General features: G+C 35.8%; 4 protein-coding genes across 5 annotated transcripts; 2 read left to right on the top strand and 2 right to left on the bottom strand.

The window, feature by feature from the left end:
* Nucleotides 1-100: 100 nt before the first annotated feature.
* Nucleotides 101-6535, top strand: LOC143426591 (uncharacterized). Its single transcript, XM_076900156.1, has 14 exons — nt 101-576; nt 699-850; nt 931-1042; nt 1114-1296; nt 1387-1552; nt 1635-2428; nt 2509-2846; nt 2969-3102; nt 4846-4991; nt 5064-5297; nt 5376-5704; nt 5788-6108; nt 6195-6288; nt 6429-6535. Exons 1-13 carry the CDS (start codon nt 501-503, stop codon nt 6282-6284), a joined length of 3075 nt encoding a protein of 1024 aa, XP_076756271.1. The 5' UTR covers nt 101-500; the 3' UTR covers nt 6285-6288; nt 6429-6535.
* A 784-nt stretch (nt 6536-7319) lies between these two features.
* LOC143426947 (coiled-coil-helix-coiled-coil-helix domain-containing protein 7) lies at nt 7320-11293 on the top strand. Of its 2 annotated transcripts, XR_013102227.1 has the most exons (5): nt 7320-7471; nt 7851-7949; nt 8020-8162; nt 10971-11100; nt 11180-11293. XR_013102227.1 is itself a non-coding variant. In XM_076900700.1 (4 exons), exons 1-3 carry the CDS (start codon nt 7376-7378, stop codon nt 8125-8127), a joined length of 303 nt encoding a protein of 100 aa, XP_076756815.1. In that variant the 5' UTR covers nt 7320-7375; the 3' UTR covers nt 8128-8162; nt 10904-10987. The 2 variants fall into 2 exon arrangements, 1 of the variants encoding a protein (XP_076756815.1); XM_076900700.1 differs by lacking the exon at nt 11180-11293 and having other exon boundaries at nt 10904-10987.
* Nucleotides 10294-12665, bottom strand: LOC143426948 (ethanolaminephosphotransferase 1). Its single transcript, XM_076900701.1, has 8 exons — nt 12300-12665; nt 12160-12228; nt 11891-12083; nt 11557-11819; nt 11165-11322; nt 10900-11080; nt 10642-10818; nt 10294-10566 (listed from the first exon to the last, which is right to left on the bottom strand). The coding sequence occupies exons 1-8, from the start codon at nt 12369-12371 to the stop codon at nt 10504-10506; spliced, it is 1176 nt and encodes a 391-aa protein (XP_076756816.1). The 5' UTR covers nt 12372-12665; the 3' UTR covers nt 10294-10503.
* Nucleotides 12666-13260: 595 nt separating this feature from the next.
* On the bottom strand, nt 13261-14155 carry Cox7c (Cytochrome c oxidase subunit 7C). The gene is made up of 3 exons (XM_076900157.1): nt 13969-14155; nt 13454-13572; nt 13261-13377 (listed from the first exon to the last, which is right to left on the bottom strand). The coding sequence occupies exons 1-2, from the start codon at nt 14068-14070 to the stop codon at nt 13459-13461; spliced, it is 216 nt and encodes a 71-aa protein (XP_076756272.1). The 5' UTR covers nt 14071-14155; the 3' UTR covers nt 13261-13377; nt 13454-13458.
* Nucleotides 14156-16036: the final 1881 nt, after the last annotated feature.

Below are 16036 nucleotides of genomic sequence, written 5' to 3'. Positions count from 1 at the left end.
CCGCTGTTATAAATTGCGGTTATGTAAGTTACAGAATCGTCCGCTCGATGGCGCTGAGAGCTGTAAAACAGTACTGTGATTGGACCAACTAACGAAGAGTTGATCAGTGATTAATGGCGCTTGAGGAGAGGAAGATGTCTTCTCGTTGTAATTTTGCATAACCTCACTTTTGCGATGTACAAAAGTTCCGCAAAGTTTTGAAATATGTGAAAGTGTGCCAATTGTATTTTTATACGTTCCAATTGCCATTAAAGCGTTCTAATTTTGATTCTTCCTTGAAACTTTGCAATTCCATAAACTTGCGCTTCGAGGTTATGAACGAGTTTCGTGTGTTGTTTATAAGAACGCATATTTCCATTTCAAATGTATGTGTCTGGCGTGCAGATTTTTGTTGACAGTTAAAGCAACACGGTGAACTTTGAATATTTTGTTTATTCAATTCTCATTTTCGTAGATACTTTTCTTGTCCGTAACACACACAACTTAACTTATGTTTTATTATGAAGCGACGTCAAAGAAGACCTGTTTTGGAACTTAATCAGTCGCAATCCGGCTCTCATACGGATCATATACAAGGTAAAAATATATACCATTCCAAAGGTCAGAGTAATGTCTATAAATTCTTAGACTACAATATATATTTATATAATGTAATTATGGATATGATTAGGAATATTCTTCTCTTTTATCCTGCTTAGGCAAAAGAAAGCACCTGGGTAACGATTACCTTGGACAAAATGTACCTGCAAATCCATTGGCAAATTTATTGTGTCACTATAATTCAGATAGTGATAATGAGGAATCCAAGAAGGATTGTAAATTGGATGATCAAGTAAACAATTTTTTTAAGGTAAATAAAATTTGTATATATGAAAAATAATTACTATTGTTAATATAAAATTAGTTTTACAACATTTGAACATTTTACAGGAGATTCAGCTTATTGCTCCGAAGCAACCAGTTTCAGATGAATCGAGAAATCCTGCCTTAACTACAAATTCGAATACATGCTTGACGCATCATATAAACCAACAAGCACTTAGTAAGATTTTATTGCATCTTACAATTCAAAGAATACTCTTGCAAGACATTCATTGATAAATATCTTCCCAGTGTGGCGAGAATGTTTAGATGAATCTTCGGGTTACCCCTACTATTGGCACATTGAAACTAATGAAGTAACATGGGAAATGCCAGAGGAATTGCAATATTTAAAGAACAGTGTCAAAGCAGGCTCTGCTATGAAACAACATTCGATGCAAGAATCTCATTGGGTTGATTTCTCATCTGTTACATGTAATTATATTCTTACGAGTTTTTCAAGTTTCTTGTATACTCGCAAAAATACATAATAGGAAACTTCGTATATTTTAATCCAATTTTTAGATCAGCAGTCTCACGAAAACATACCAGAAGGCATGATACCAAGAGAAGTGGTAGCTCGAAATCGCAATAGGTACATTAGTAATGAGACTTCTCGTAAGCAAGAATTCCAAACTGATCAAGATGTAGCGAATACATCTGATACTATGGACAATGATTCTGACGATGGGTATGCCATGGAAATATTAAGCTCTTTTGCACTGTTTACTTACTTACTTAACATCCTTAAAATCTATAATTTGACGGTTTAGGAAAATAGAAATGATAACATCTTACGGTAGTGACGAAAGCGATTCAGACACCGCAGATGAGAATCAACCAAAGAATAATGCTACTTCTGTGATCGAACCGAAAGGCATAAATTCAGTACCAAAATCGAAGGGCAACGAAAAGTTTCCTTCACCAGCACCTATACTGCAACCACAATTGGGAACAATCTCCCACAATTCGAATAAACAGTACGAAGATAAAACCATTGCAGAAGAAACAACGACAGAGCCATTGAATTTGAAATTAAATGAAAATACAGACGCAAAGTACTTAAAGGGCCAAGTCAAGCAACAAAACGCAGTTAAAGATACTGAAGAATGTGCCGATAAAACAAATAATGGCAGTAAAACGACTAAAGTACCTGTAGGGAAAAAAAGCAGTAGTAAATATGGTATTGAATCTGATATAGACTTTCGTGTTTCTTTGGTACCTGGTTACGATGAAGATTCGGACGCTGAGGAGGAATCCGAAGTTAAACAGGAAAAGAAAGCGCTGTTTCCAATTCCCCAGACCGATGAAACCGTAGAAATTGCGCCGTTGCAGAAAACGATGCCCGATGACAATCGAACAACGGACAGCAACGACAGTAACGATGTTAATAGTGAGAAGAAAAATATACAAGAGCAAGATAACGAAGACATCACGGAAAGGTTGGAATGTAAAGACGAATCTGGAGCTAAGCCAGAGGAGGACACCCAGAAGGGAAACAAATTTCTCGATAATTTGCATAGTCGAAATAAATTCTTCCAAAGGAAGAAACGAATTGCATTCGATGGTGAGAGTCAATGGTCGAATTACTATGTCATTCGAATGAAATTAAAAAGTGAAATTTTAAATGCAATTGATTTCTTTCAGTTCCACCGACCAGGATAAAAGTGAGTGACGACAATGAGGCAAGTAAGCAGGAAGTAGATGTGCAACGCGAGGATACGAATTCCTGCACCGAGGAAAACGTTGGCGAACTTCAGGTTGACCAGGAAGAATCTAACCCCGTCAGTGAGAATGTTCCGAATTCCAAAGATGAGTCAAATAACACAGAAGCCGAAGCGGACACACCAGGAGCAAGTAGTGAATCGAAGGAAGACGAAGAAGAAGTTAATCAATTGTCACAGATCATACTTGAGAAATTGAAATTTCTCTCGGAGGGAAAACCAGCCGTATCTCCAGTTCAAATGATGTCTATTCAGCTACAAGTAAATGATAATCTATTTTTAACAATTGATGACCCTGTGATTTCATTATAAAACAGTCGTTTAGTATTACTCTCTCCAGTTGTTATCCAATAAGTGAGTAAATATTATATTTTATGTTATAGACGTTGTTTGTTGCGTGGGAGGCAGGTTGTTTAGAAAAAAATTACTTGCGTAGATGGTTGACTGACACCAGTCACGAATTGGAACGATTGGAACAAGACGCAGCACCGCCTGGATGGCTTTGTCAATGGGATAGGTATAGTATACCATCTAAAATTTGTGTATTATTTCGTACAAATAAATATGAATCGTTTCATACAAGACATTCGTGTATGTTATACACGTCATTATTCTAAAAAAAATCTTCAGAAGTCACGTAATCTTTGCACGTATCATTGCAGCGAGACACATAAAGGTGCTTAATTAATCAGTGGTAACTTGAAATTTTTTGTTCTCTATTAATTTCGTTGTTCTTTAAATATCATATTTATCTTGGATTTACAAGAAATATTCTTTCAAAATATATATATATATATGCGTATTTTTCAATTCATTTAGAAGATTAAACATATACAAAATTTATCACGTACGCAGAAAGTAAACATAGACTTAATCAATTTGATTTTATTCAATTTCAGAGTAAAACGTTACGAAATTCTTGAAAAGTTTTTAGGATCATTTAATAATGGCATTTGCTTTTCCTTGGCTGGGATTAGCATTTAAATTAAACTTTTAAATTCATTGTAATACAGGTTTTATTTGTACATGAATGTGCGAAAGACACCGCGTTGATCTTAAACCATAATCGAAAGATAGGTCTGTGTTCAGAGTGAAGCCTCGGGAACTGTATGTGCATTGTATCTTTAAAACTATGAACGAGGACCATGTAGAAGAGTCGACGAACGGTAGAAGCTACGTTCAGTGACTTAAAGCGTGAAGGAAACTATGTTATTCGATACATTCGAATGGCTGAGGAGATAAAACTTTAAAGCGACGAAAGTCAAAGGCTGACCCCAGCTAAACGGAGGGACAAAAACTGTATCAAGCAATGCGATATTGCACTTGAGGACGTTCAACTAAAAACTCAGTCGTCAAATCAAATATGGACATTTAACGTGAATAGACATTAAATGATGTGAGTGCTTAAAAGACTGAACAGTAATACGATGGGATAGGGGAAAAGGAAGATATTCATTAAGAGGAAACATTATGTGCCATAAGAAGCTTCCATTACTAATTCTACTAGTTCTTCGCAACTAAACGAGACGAAGATGCTTGGATTTCAAAGTTGGAAATATAAGTCAAAGTAATAAGCAGACAATCGTCACGCAAATATTCTCCGTAGTCCTCATACATTACATTTTATGTACATATCTTTAATATCACATATTAATTGTCACGCCATTTATTCTTGTCGACCAAAAAAAGAAAAAAAGAAAAAATACTATTCGATAAAAAGTTGTATCTCCATTATGTTCGACGATGAAATACGACGAATTCAAGGGCGATCTTGTCCGGTTCCACGACGAGTGCACATCGTGTTATATCTTCCAATGATCATCACTCCAGCTCTTGCACTCCTTAACTACACGCATAATCAATATCCCGCTTAATATTCCACTAATTTTAACGCAAACATTTACGTAATATTTACTTTCTCTCTCTTTTTCTCTCCCTTTCTCTTTTTTTTTTTGATGTTCGTGTTACGGAAGATAGCGCCTTCCTTATGTAACCGCTAAGTAACACTTAAATCCTTTTGTAATAAAAGGGCCTTGCTGATCTTAATGGCACACCAAGTTGCAGGTAGGAGTATTAACTGATTGTTTTCTCTCTAGCTAATAAGTCGCTTCAGAACTCGGGTGGACGTTCCTTTCACGGAACAACGTCCCTCGAAAGTTTGTTGATGTAAAAAAAAAAAAAAAAAAAAAAGAAAGAAACCATGCAAGTAAGGCAATTTTACTCGTCGCCGTGCTACATCCACTTGTGGCCTTTTTTCCAGGTCGCATAAGCGATATTATTACCAGAACACTACCAATGGAATCACGCAATGGACCTATCCGGACACTGGCATCGCCGGAGGTGCTGAAGAGATGGAAATTTGTTCCACTCCTCCTCCAACTGAGCAGGAAGAAATGATCATGCCTGGTATAATCATTTATCAATTTATATTATTGCTGTAGCGTGAATAGTTTCGTCATGTTTGTCTCTGCTCGACAGCGGAAGAAGAAGGACTGAAATTGAAACCAAAGAAATCGCTAGAAGGCGGCGAGATCAACGAGGATACGCCGGTTTCAAGGAACAATGACGTAGAAGCTCCACCTCCACCTCAAATTTCAAACCCTAGCCCGCCTCCACCGCCAAGAATTTATGCGGAGGATTTGAGGAAGGATAAAAGGAAACAGGACAAATGTAACGATAAGTTAGAAGGCAAGAAACAACGACTGACGGAAGGTTCTTTATTAAATATATAAATTTGTATCTCTTATCGTTTCAAGAATTTTCTTCTAATTTGTTCCTTCTTTCTTGTAGATGGAACGATAGCAATCACGGAAGTGAAGCAACTGGAAAGCCCCGTAGTGCCTGCTCATACCTCGGCATTAATAGCACCTCAACCCTCGACTCTTGTGAAGGTGACCAGCGCAGAACCTCTTCCACCAGGCGTGGACTTAACAGAGGCACCATACGAAATACCTGCAACTGCCTTAAAAAGAATCATATATGGTGCCGTGCAACCACAAGGTGGTGCTCTCTATGATGCATCTGCAAGGGATCCGACAGTTCCTATTCTAAGTCATCCGGCGGCTATAGTACAAGAACATTATCTACAGTATCCAGCTTATCATCAACATTTACATGCTGTAGGTCCTACACTGGTGCTCTTTAGTTTAGCACTTATTTGGTAATTTATGCAATTAATGTTATCATATTTTTCGCCAAGCAGCCAGCGGCCTTAGTACTTCCACATAAGCACAGTGTACAGCCCGCGATTCAACTGATACCTGACTACACTCCAATATATACGACTAACCACAAAGTTATCGAGAAACCGCCGGTTAAAACAGCGAAAGAGTCCCTTGTGTCTGCGCTGGATTCATTCTATAATGATATCGCGCGTATAGAAAACATTGGAACGGAAAACGTTCCTCAGAGGCAAGACATCGCAACTACAGAACCGTCTTCCTTACCAGTGGAGGAAGTGAAAGTTGAAACGGAACAGGAACTTCCTGTCGAGCTCACGGTGAAGGAGAAGAAGAGGAAAAGGGTAAAATGCAATAAAAGAAATAGAAAGCACCGTTTCTAGTGCTCATGCAAAACGAATCGTAATTATACGTTGTATTATTATTGCAGACGAGGATTGGTATTAGCAAAAAGCACAAAGAAGTCTCTAGCATGGTTGCAAAATGGCAAAAGGTGCAACAGAATTTCGAGAATACGTAAATTGGTTAGAAAATTTTTAACACTTGAATTCAATTTTTGTAACGAGTAAAATGTGAATATTTCCCTAATGTTTATACATAAATACTCGCAGTCTATCGATAAGCGCTTGTTTTGTATATAAAATGTGGAATATTATTTTTCCAGGTCCAACTTGGTGATATTTACGTTGGCGTTGGATACGAATATATAGCGCACTGTACTACCGCCAGTATAGTGTTCCTGTACCTGCAATTAACATTGTTATTATTTTACGGCCCCTTTTTTATTTTAACAATCCTACAACTCAGTCCATTCTAAAAGATAATGTACATTTAAAGAGTTAGACATTTCTTTTTTTTTTTGTATTCTTGTGTACAAAGTGCAGGCTGATCATTTTTAGGCGCTCAGCAGCTGCAGTGGAGAACACGATTTATAAGCATTTAAAATAAAAATATTATTATTATTTAACGATACCTAAGTCTGCTGTCTCAGAGTAGTTAAGTTTTCATAATTGTATTCATTAGTATTCAAGATTTCGCGGAAGAGAATTCTGATCCTATTCTGTAAGATTGGAGGAACGAATATTTAAATATACCATATTCTTAAGAACAAGTAGCCACCTCTTAGGAGTATCAAAAATTATAGATTTATAATCGATCGCCTATTTTTTAAATTGCAAAAACTGGAGGCTACTTGTTTGTTTAAAGTAATTCAATTTCTGTTAAAAGCGAAAACTAAGCAGATAGTATCTGAAATAAATCTTCAAGCAGAGATTGTACTTGGGTACCATCATAATTAAAATGTATTAAATAGACTATGCAGGAGTCGATATCATTGTGAAAATTTGTTACAGATCTCTTTTGTAACAACATGTAAATACATATAATTAACAAAAAATGTATATGTATACATATACACACATGTATATACAGTAAAAAATAAAAATCATACATAATGCTTATTTAAATTTAAATCACATTATTCTTCAGCTTTTTTTAAGATAAATTCGAAATATTTTATTAAATTTGTATGTTGTACCTATTTTTCAGAGCTAATGCCATTCATGTATTAAATGGTTAGAAAAACAGAAGTTAAAAATTAAGAAAAAAACAATGAGTACAACGGAAATGAGTAACAAAGAGTTGCAAATGATTGAAGCAAGAAAATTGCGTAAAAAGAATCAGGAACTCAACAATCCTTGTTTGAAGGTATCACAATTTAATAACTAATCTTTTAAGGTTATGTGAAATCTCTATGTCTAATTAAAACGTTTAAATTGTTAAAAATTCTCAATTAAACTGACCAGTTAATATACTAAAGTTTAAATTGTAACAACTATTTTATTGCTCTAAAACATTTGCTTCTTACTTAACCTTGAATATACATAAAATATGTCTTCCATTTTTTGTACTCTTTCGTACGCATTTTAAATGTACTTTCAAGCATTAAATATACAATATCTCTATTGAATGTTCAATGCTAATATCCATAAACACGAACAGGAAAATATAAATTATAACAGATGATTGACTGTCTATAAATATGTATTTTATTTGAATTTTCATAATCTATTGAATTTACTTTTAGGAACAAGGTTTAAGTCAAAACTGTCTGGACACGAATCAATACGATTATGATAAATGCGAATCGTATTTTGAAAACTACAGGACCTGTAAAAAATTTTGGGTAATTCGATATGCTTAATTAGCGGATTAATCGTCACAGTTATGATTCATGTATTTTACTAATATTTTAGGGAATGATAATGTCTCATCGAAGAAAGGAGGGCATAACACCCTACTTACCTTTACCCGAGGAACGAGAGAAAATAAAAGCAGAATATTTCCGCTCCCAAAAAACATAGTGTCGTTTTTGGGTCGTATGCAAATTCTACACTTTGTATGTATATAATTTTCTAGTAAATTTAAATATTAGTTCCGGCTAAAGACCGCTTCTATACAACATAATGTTGAGAAAAGCATGGCGAAAGGAATTTCGGTATAATAGAATAACGAATTAATGGTACGTACGAGATTACTTTTTGTGCTTTGTTTAATTGCATCGGCAATACATTAGAAGTAATGTAATATGAAATGTACATAGCCTTTTGAGATAAAAAGAAATACAGCTAGGCAAAAATTTCTTTGGCAGAAACGAACGTTTGAAAATTGACATGCTATTACGTTCGATCAATCGTATGTGATAGAAACTCATAAATAATTTTATAGATAATTACATCATGAGTAAAACAATAGAGTATACATAAAGGTCAAATTTACGTGTGCTGTAATTGGAATATGTTACGTAGCTCTTCTTGATCGCCAGTTGAACAAGTACATCATAAATTTGATTCTTAAAAGGTGCAGCATCTAAAGGTTACTACGCGTTCGCTATGCTCCCGTCTTGTGACTATATATGTACATGTACTAAACGTTACAAAAAAACTCGTTTCTAACGTACACCTTAAATTTTTTAGGAAATGTAACGCGTTACATTTCTTCTTTCGCATTATTCTACAATTATGTGTATTAATAAATTTCAAACAGACTAGTGACGTACTAAATATATGAATAAAAAAATTGAATCGATAGATTTGCCTCGGGAACTTTGTAATTTTAATGCATAGAATCAATAGAAGTCTATGAGAATATACGTCTCAATCGAACGATTTATTCTAAGCTTGCCTTCATTTGCTTTTACTCGTTTTTACAACGTGGGAAGTTCTATTTCACAATTTAATGTATATCGTACTCTAATTTACGATTTACATTATCGCTTCGTACAGCACTTTACAAATAATTAAAAATAACTTTAATTAATCATTACCATTTGTACACGTTATGCTATTCGCTATTGTCATGATGGACATTCTTCGCGTGAAAATTTTAACGAATGATCGTTGTATGATTTTCGTATTGTGGCAAAACACCTATGTACATCTGACTGTGATTTTTCACATTATTATTTTTCCCACGTTGGAAACTTAATTAATAAATGTATAATACGCGCGCACGCGTACACATACACGCACACATTAGGCACATACACAAATACACGCACAATATAACTTTAAACAGAAGAAAGAAAAGATAACGTGGCATATTTCTTCGCTAAATAATTTCTGTCCCATAATAGGAACGCGAAGTTGTATAACTAACTAGTTCTTCTAATCGATTCGACCCGTGATCATAGCCTTGGCTGATATTTCCTATATTGGTTGCAAAATATCTGTTCCAGGCAGCAGTTACATAAGTATATAACTTGACTGCGGATGTTTATACGAATTCAATTTTCATAAACACAATTAAAAAACGTAAACTGAATAAAAATATGTTTTATCCCTTAAATGTTATATGTAGCTTACTTTGAATACAGTTTTGCACATTGTGCATACATACTGTACTCTTCTACGGATTTTTTAATTTCCTCTAAATGCATAAACATTCACAGTTCACTAATAACATACACATGCATCCTTACGCAAAATAAATAATATCTCCTGCATAGTATCTTAATACAAGTGTACACTAGCGTTGGATTTTCTCTCTTTTATCCTGTATCAAAGTTCTCCGTATCCACCTGCTCAGAGGTTTTACGCACCGCGGCAACAATCCTTCTCCTCGTAAATATATAGAAAGAAAAACATATTTCTGCACACCGACCTTGCGATGTAAAAAAAATACGGAAACTCGACTATAAAACTTTACGAGGAGGAAGAAGTTGTTCGTTGCGCAAAAAACCTGAGCAAGCTAAATTTATACAATCTAATATCCCAGACAATACATGTTAAAAACGAAGCGTTCGACACGCGACTAGGTAACTTTGTCGCGTATCATCGAAAATAAATGCTCTAAAGCACAGTCAGAGTTACGAACAGAACACAAAAAAGACAAGTCGGTGTGAAGTGATTCGACAAGTTTTACGAGCGATGCTTCTTTTAATTATATCACAGCAACACGAGATTTAAATGATTTGTCGTCTGCGAATGAATAAATAATACTTGACAGGTACTTTTTGGTTGGATATACGATCAGCAATGTTTGTATATTTGAATGAATTAGTTATTATCCACCATTGAGTATTTGTGTATTATATGCATAGCCTTTTTTTTTTTTTTATTATCAATCGTAATTACGAAGTTTCTTTCGTTTGTCTGCTCTGTACTTATTATTCGTTCGTAGCTTTCTCCGACTTTTCTACTCGAACATCTTCGTTTTTAACATGTATCGTCGGCAAGTAGTCAATCTGTACGATCTTTAATACGGAATGTATAAATGCGGAAATGACGACACATCTGACGCACCTAAAGGAACAAAACATGTCATTAGTAAACTTATTAAACTAGAATTACCATTTAAAATGATATAATAAATCTTACCACGCATGTTCCATAATGTATATGTGCTAATAGGGCTATAAGGGCAACAACATACGTAAATAGCAAATCTATGCTAGGCAAGATAAACGAGAAAACAGCTGCAACTGCTACAGGTAGTAGCATCCACGATAATAACTCGCATTTGGTGTTGCTCATTTGTGAAACAATTAAGCGGCACTGTAAATGTTTTAAGTAGCTTGTTAATTTCACTCGATCGTATTACTTTGTCTTTGAATAAAACCAATTAAATTGTCTTACACAGATGTTCGAAAAGATGGTTCCAACGGTTAAGAAAATTATTCTAGGATCTTTCTCTATAATATTACTAGGCGAATGGACTACCCAAGTTGTTGAGATCGCGAAGAATACAATCAAAGGTAACAGAGGCCTCACTGCATCCCAGAACGGCCTCATTTTACCAGTCTTGTCTCTATACGATCTGAAAATTGCACGAATTAAGTACGTTCGATCCAGCGAGATTGTTAACAACAATTGTAAAGAGATTCGATTCCATTTAACTAACTTGTATATGTTCCAGAGAACCACAGGTAAACTGGATATAATCGCGGTTACATAGAGTACTATTTCAAACATTACTCCTACTGGAATACCCTCGAACAGTTCAAATTTCCATATCCCGTGTCCTCCTATGCTCGTTACGATAAAGATGACGATACTACCCTAGAAATTAATAAGAAAAATGACAATTACACGATGTGTAATTCGCTACGTTTTAAAATTATAATCTTGTAATACTTCCGTTATGACGCATAGCTATGCTATGCACTCGAATTATTTGCAATTCAATCGAACAACTATGCGACGATTACGTTATAGATACAGATAGCAACATTTGTATAAGCGACAACGAGAATGTTATCAGTCATTTTTACAAACGGATGGACGGAAACTTACAACCATCGAGAAGTCATATCCCCAAGGAAGAAACAATACCCCTGTATTGTACTTTTCCCAGTGAGTTAAATAGAAATTGACAAACACGTTCCATAGGATGAAATACATTCTCAACGGGGAAACGCTGTGATCCGTCCTGCCGAACACAGAGAATAAACAAACGGTGATGAGCATCGTTGTCCAACTGTCCAATCCATGATCGAACAGTTCTCCTAAAGGCCCAGATGTCTGCGTGCGTCTTGCCTGTTTGCCGTCTATACCGTCTGCAAAATACGTTCTACGTTGAGTACAACGTTAAAACATAACGCGCTGATTACAATCCGTTAATACTCGCCAAGCGTGTACGCCATAAACACATTGAACGCCCCTAGAGCAAACACCCAACTCGGTACCGGCGGGTACTGCGGTTTGTTATCGCTCGACGCGTACAAATAGTAATCGTAGAATGCAAACAATGTGAAATTGAAGACCGTGAAGAGGAATCCGGCGAACGTTAAAACATTTGGAGCTACCCATTTCGGACAGTACTGAAACAGAATAATACCAACGGCGATAGAAGGTAGAATTTGCAGTCGTAGGAAACAATTTTAGCTAGAAGCGTACCTGAACCACTTTGTTCCAGAACGGGTGCATTATGTACACGCTGAGAGGGCTGGTGTCCACTGAACTATACTGAAAATAGAAATTAACGGTAAATTGACTGCGATTCGGCTGATAGTTTGAAAGAAACAGAGAGAACTTACCTTGTAATTCTCGAAGCCGGTAAGGTGTTGTTCGTCGAGGTACTCGACCTCAAACCTAATTTTCTGATACATGTTCACCCTATGGATTCGTCTGACGGCTATAACGAAGGATGTTGCGTTCTCAAGTCGTCGTAGAACCGCTCGAGCCTATTTCACTTCATCGAGACCACGATTACCATCCCCGGGTGATACGATTACGTCTGTCTAGGTTAGAGTGGTGCACGCATGAAAGGATTAGTGTCGAACAGTACCAGCAGCAGCACGTGTTCCTCGTGAAGTGTCAATTCTTTTTGTCGAGCATCAATTCATGATAATATCGAGCTATAGTAGTAAATGACGACACATCGCGAGACGGTCTTTCTCTTTCTCTCTTATTACAGGCAGAACTCGTGAAGGCTAGTCCTCACGTGGACGAAATCGCGCCTCCAATCAAATCGCGTATTGATAACAACTTGGTTCGAAATTGATTCGAATCGCGGAGCGTCCTTGAAAGATAACCAAACGGTACGTTAGAGGTTAAAGGTGAATCAATCTCGCCTGGATCGTACCACTTTCACGAATCAATGATCGCTGCTGATCGATAGAGTGCGATCCAGCGAAATTAAGGGAGGAGATAAATTGGAGATTTAATTAATCGATAGAACTAATCGCAACGAATTTAAAAACAGAACGCTGAAATCAGAACCAAAACGTATCGAATATCGAGATATTATCAACAATTGAATAGTAGCTTCTAATATTTCAATCATAATGCTTGAAACAGGTTATGTGAATAATAATAATATTAATAAACTGGAAATTAATTAATGCGCTTAAATGAAACACCATTTCGCAGAGTTTAGACTTAATAAATCTGAAGAAGGATTGCTATAATGTTTTCATTTTCTTTTTCTAGATTACGTTGCAGCTGAAATCATTATATCGCCTCGCACAATCGACAATTCACTTCACAGACTTAGGTTTTGTATTCTAGATAATTTATTAAAGTTAGTTGAACATTTTTTTATTACAAATACATATATTACACGTTTCTTGCAATAGTATTGGAACAACTCGCTAGCATCCGTACTATAAATACCTGAAAATCAATAACCCAGTTAGAAATCGAAGACTTTAATTTCATTTAATACCAGTCGAACGACTAGGAGGCTTACATATTTTACTGATTCAGGCGATAGCGAAGGATCAGGAAAGGTAAAGCAAATCCGCTTCCGAAAAAGGCAACGAAACTTGCGACTACCACGTATTTGTTTTCGATGTTTAATGGAATATTCTGTAAAAATAAACGAATTCGACGTATCAATGTATACGATACAATGTTTGTATTTTATAAAAGAAAGGGTAGGAGAGTTAAATGCTTAACTCTTCCTATTTCAAATTATGTTTCAATTTTATTGCCGACAACTTTATCCGAAATTTACTTCGATGTTTACTTTGTTTACTAATAGTATTAAATGCTCTGAAACTTTGTTGTAATTTGCATTTATGAAACTTATATTTGTTTCTTTTTTTATTCGTAGGTCAGATTCGAGGAAAGAGAAGAAATGAAAGGTTCAATGGGTGATTTGTAGCCCAATTTATGATCAAGTAAAAAACTGATCGAGTCGCAGCAATTGAAACATAATACTTGAACGCGTGTTATGCAACGAAGGATTTAATTTTCACTTACAGCGCCGGGGAAACCTTCCGGGTCATCGTGGCCACCTTTCTTCGGAGCAGTGGTTCTGAAGGATCTGCTGAGGCGTTGGAAAACCGTTCTGACACCAGACATCTTTTCAAAATTACGCTGTTTCTGCGTTCTCCTCTGATCGTCTAGATAAAATGGCAAACGAATCGTCTGTTACGTCTAAGCTTAAGCTGCGTTCACGTAACTACGTGCATATATATGTGTGTATAGTAATAAACATATATATAGTAAAGAAATATTATACATAGTAAAGAAATATATATATAGTAAAGAACCTTATATTGGATAGAATTACAGACGATTTATTGAAGAATAAATCTTTAATAAATGATGTTTCCTGATCATTAACATGCATATTATGAATGCACTTTAAGCACGATGGTAATCCCACAATCAGAAATAACTTTGTCCAGAGTCTAGAGTGTTTTAAAGTTGGATATTTCCTTTCTGATCATTGGCTTCTCTACTGGAATAAAGGATACACTTCAAGAAATAGTTTAACTCGTATTATATATTAATTTTAAGGCATTTATATGCTACGCAGATAGATTAGTTTTAGTTATAAGATATATTGTACACAATATTAGGATAGTTTGTAAGAATTAAGTTGCAAGAGTGCTTGTACATGTTGTAAATTGTATGAAACATTTAATAAACGTATAATTCATTGTAATTGACTGTGTAATAAATTAATAACCTGTCTAACAATCCTAGAAAAACCAGTTGCAATCCTTAAACCGGATTAAACCATAAAAAACAGTCCTTCTGTACATATAATGAATAATTAATCTAAAGTTTGAATTTGGCTCGTCAATTGGCAATATTAAATTACGAATACCTCTTCGAGTATTATGTTCTCCTGATACCAAGTCCGAAAATCGGGGTTTCGATGAATAAAATCGGAAAATTCAGACAATTCCTGGAAAATGACGTCACCTTCAAGAATCGCTAGAATTCCAGGAATTCTCGATGACGTCATTTCCAAGAAGTGGCACTTTGGGATACCTCCTATGACGTCATGTTCTCCTGATACAAAGTCGATTTTCGGGGTTTCGATCGCTAAAATCGAGAAAGTATCAGGAGAACATGACGTCACAGGAGGTATCGGCAATTCCAGGAATTCTCGATGACGTCATTTCCAAGAAGTGGCGTTTAGGGATACCTCCTATGACGTCATGTTCTCCTGATACTTTCGCGATTTTCGAGGTTTCGATCGCTAAAATCGACAATGTATCAGGAGAACATGACGTCATAGGAGGTATACGAATAGTGCCACTTCTTGGAAATGACGTCATCGAGAATTCCTGGAATTTCAGTGATTCTTGGAAGTGACGTCATTTTCCTGGAAGTGGCATGAATACCTCCTGTGACGTCATGTTCTCCTGATACAAAGTCGAATTTTCAAGATTTTGGTCGAAAAATCGACTTTGTATCAGGAGAACATAACATGTTAGGAGGTATTCGAATAGTGCCACTTCCTGGAAATGACGTCATCAAGAATTCCTAGAATTTCAGGGATTCTTGGAAGTGACGTCATTTTCCTGGAAGTGGCAAGAATACCTCCTATGACGTCATGTTCTCCTGATACATTGTCGATTTTAGCGATCGAAACCTCGAAAATCGAGAAAGTATCAGGAGAACATGACGTCACAGGAGGTATCCTTAAACGCCACTTCTTGGAAATGACGTCATCGAGAATTCCTGGAACTGTTGATACCTCCTGTGACGTCATGTTCTCCTGATACTTTCTCAATTTTAGCGATCGAAACCTCGAAAATCGACTTTGTATCAGGAGAACATAACATGTGAGGAGGTATTTTAAATGCCATTTCTTGGAAATGACGTCATCGAGAATTCCTGGAATTACCGATACCTCCTGTGACGTCATGTTCTCCTGATACTTTCCTAATTTTTGTAGGGAGATAATGTGACAGGCGAGGAATTAAATAAAATAATGCGGTGAATTCCATTTAAAAGATTGATTTATTTAACCAACTTATTAAAATATACAATACATAGTACAAAAGTTATAATTACACCTTATAATTAT

The sequence above is a fragment of the Xylocopa sonorina genome, chromosome 9, assembly GCF_050948175.1.
Source record: "Xylocopa sonorina isolate GNS202 chromosome 9, iyXylSono1_principal, whole genome shotgun sequence".
In the NCBI taxonomy this organism is placed as follows: Eukaryota; Metazoa; Arthropoda; class Insecta; order Hymenoptera; family Apidae; genus Xylocopa; species Xylocopa sonorina.
This window is presented reverse-complemented; position numbering and strand designations above follow the sequence as displayed.

Excerpts from the sequence above, each read along its gene's own strand:
- LOC143426948 (XM_076900701.1), bottom strand. The coding sequence starts at position 12,371 with ATGTATCAGAAAATTAGGTTTGAGGTCGAGTACCTCGACGAACAACAC. Across the intron at positions 12,084-12,159 it reads TCTGGAACAAAGTGGTTCAG|TACTGTCCGAAATGGGTAGC; the intron begins GTACGCTTCTAG and ends ATTCTGTTTCAG. Across the intron at positions 11,081-11,164 it reads GTTCTCTGGAACATATACAA|ATCGTATAGAGACAAGACTG; the intron begins GTTAGTTAAATG and ends TGCAATTTTCAG.
- LOC143426947 (XM_076900700.1), top strand. The coding sequence starts at position 7,376 with ATGAGTACAACGGAAATGAGTAACAAAGAGTTGCAAATGATTGAAGCA. Across the intron at positions 7,472-7,850 it reads TCAACAATCCTTGTTTGAAG|GAACAAGGTTTAAGTCAAAA; the intron begins GTATCACAATTT and ends ATTTACTTTTAG. Across the intron at positions 7,950-8,019 it reads GGACCTGTAAAAAATTTTGG|GGAATGATAATGTCTCATCG; the intron begins GTAATTCGATAT and ends CTAATATTTTAG.
- LOC143426591 (XM_076900156.1), top strand. The coding sequence starts at position 501 with ATGAAGCGACGTCAAAGAAGACCTGTTTTGGAACTTAATCAGTCGCAA. Across the intron at positions 2,847-2,968 it reads TGATGTCTATTCAGCTACAA|ACGTTGTTTGTTGCGTGGGA; the intron begins GTAAATGATAAT and ends TTTATGTTATAG. Across the intron at positions 4,992-5,063 it reads GGAAGAAATGATCATGCCTG|CGGAAGAAGAAGGACTGAAA; the intron begins GTATAATCATTT and ends TCTGCTCGACAG.
- Cox7c (XM_076900157.1), bottom strand. The coding sequence starts at position 14,070 with ATGTCTGGTGTCAGAACGGTTTTCCAACGCCTCAGCAGATCCTTCAGA. Across the intron at positions 13,573-13,968 it reads CGGAAGGTTTCCCCGGCGCT|AATATTCCATTAAACATCGA; the intron begins GTAAGTGAAAAT and ends TTATTTTTACAG.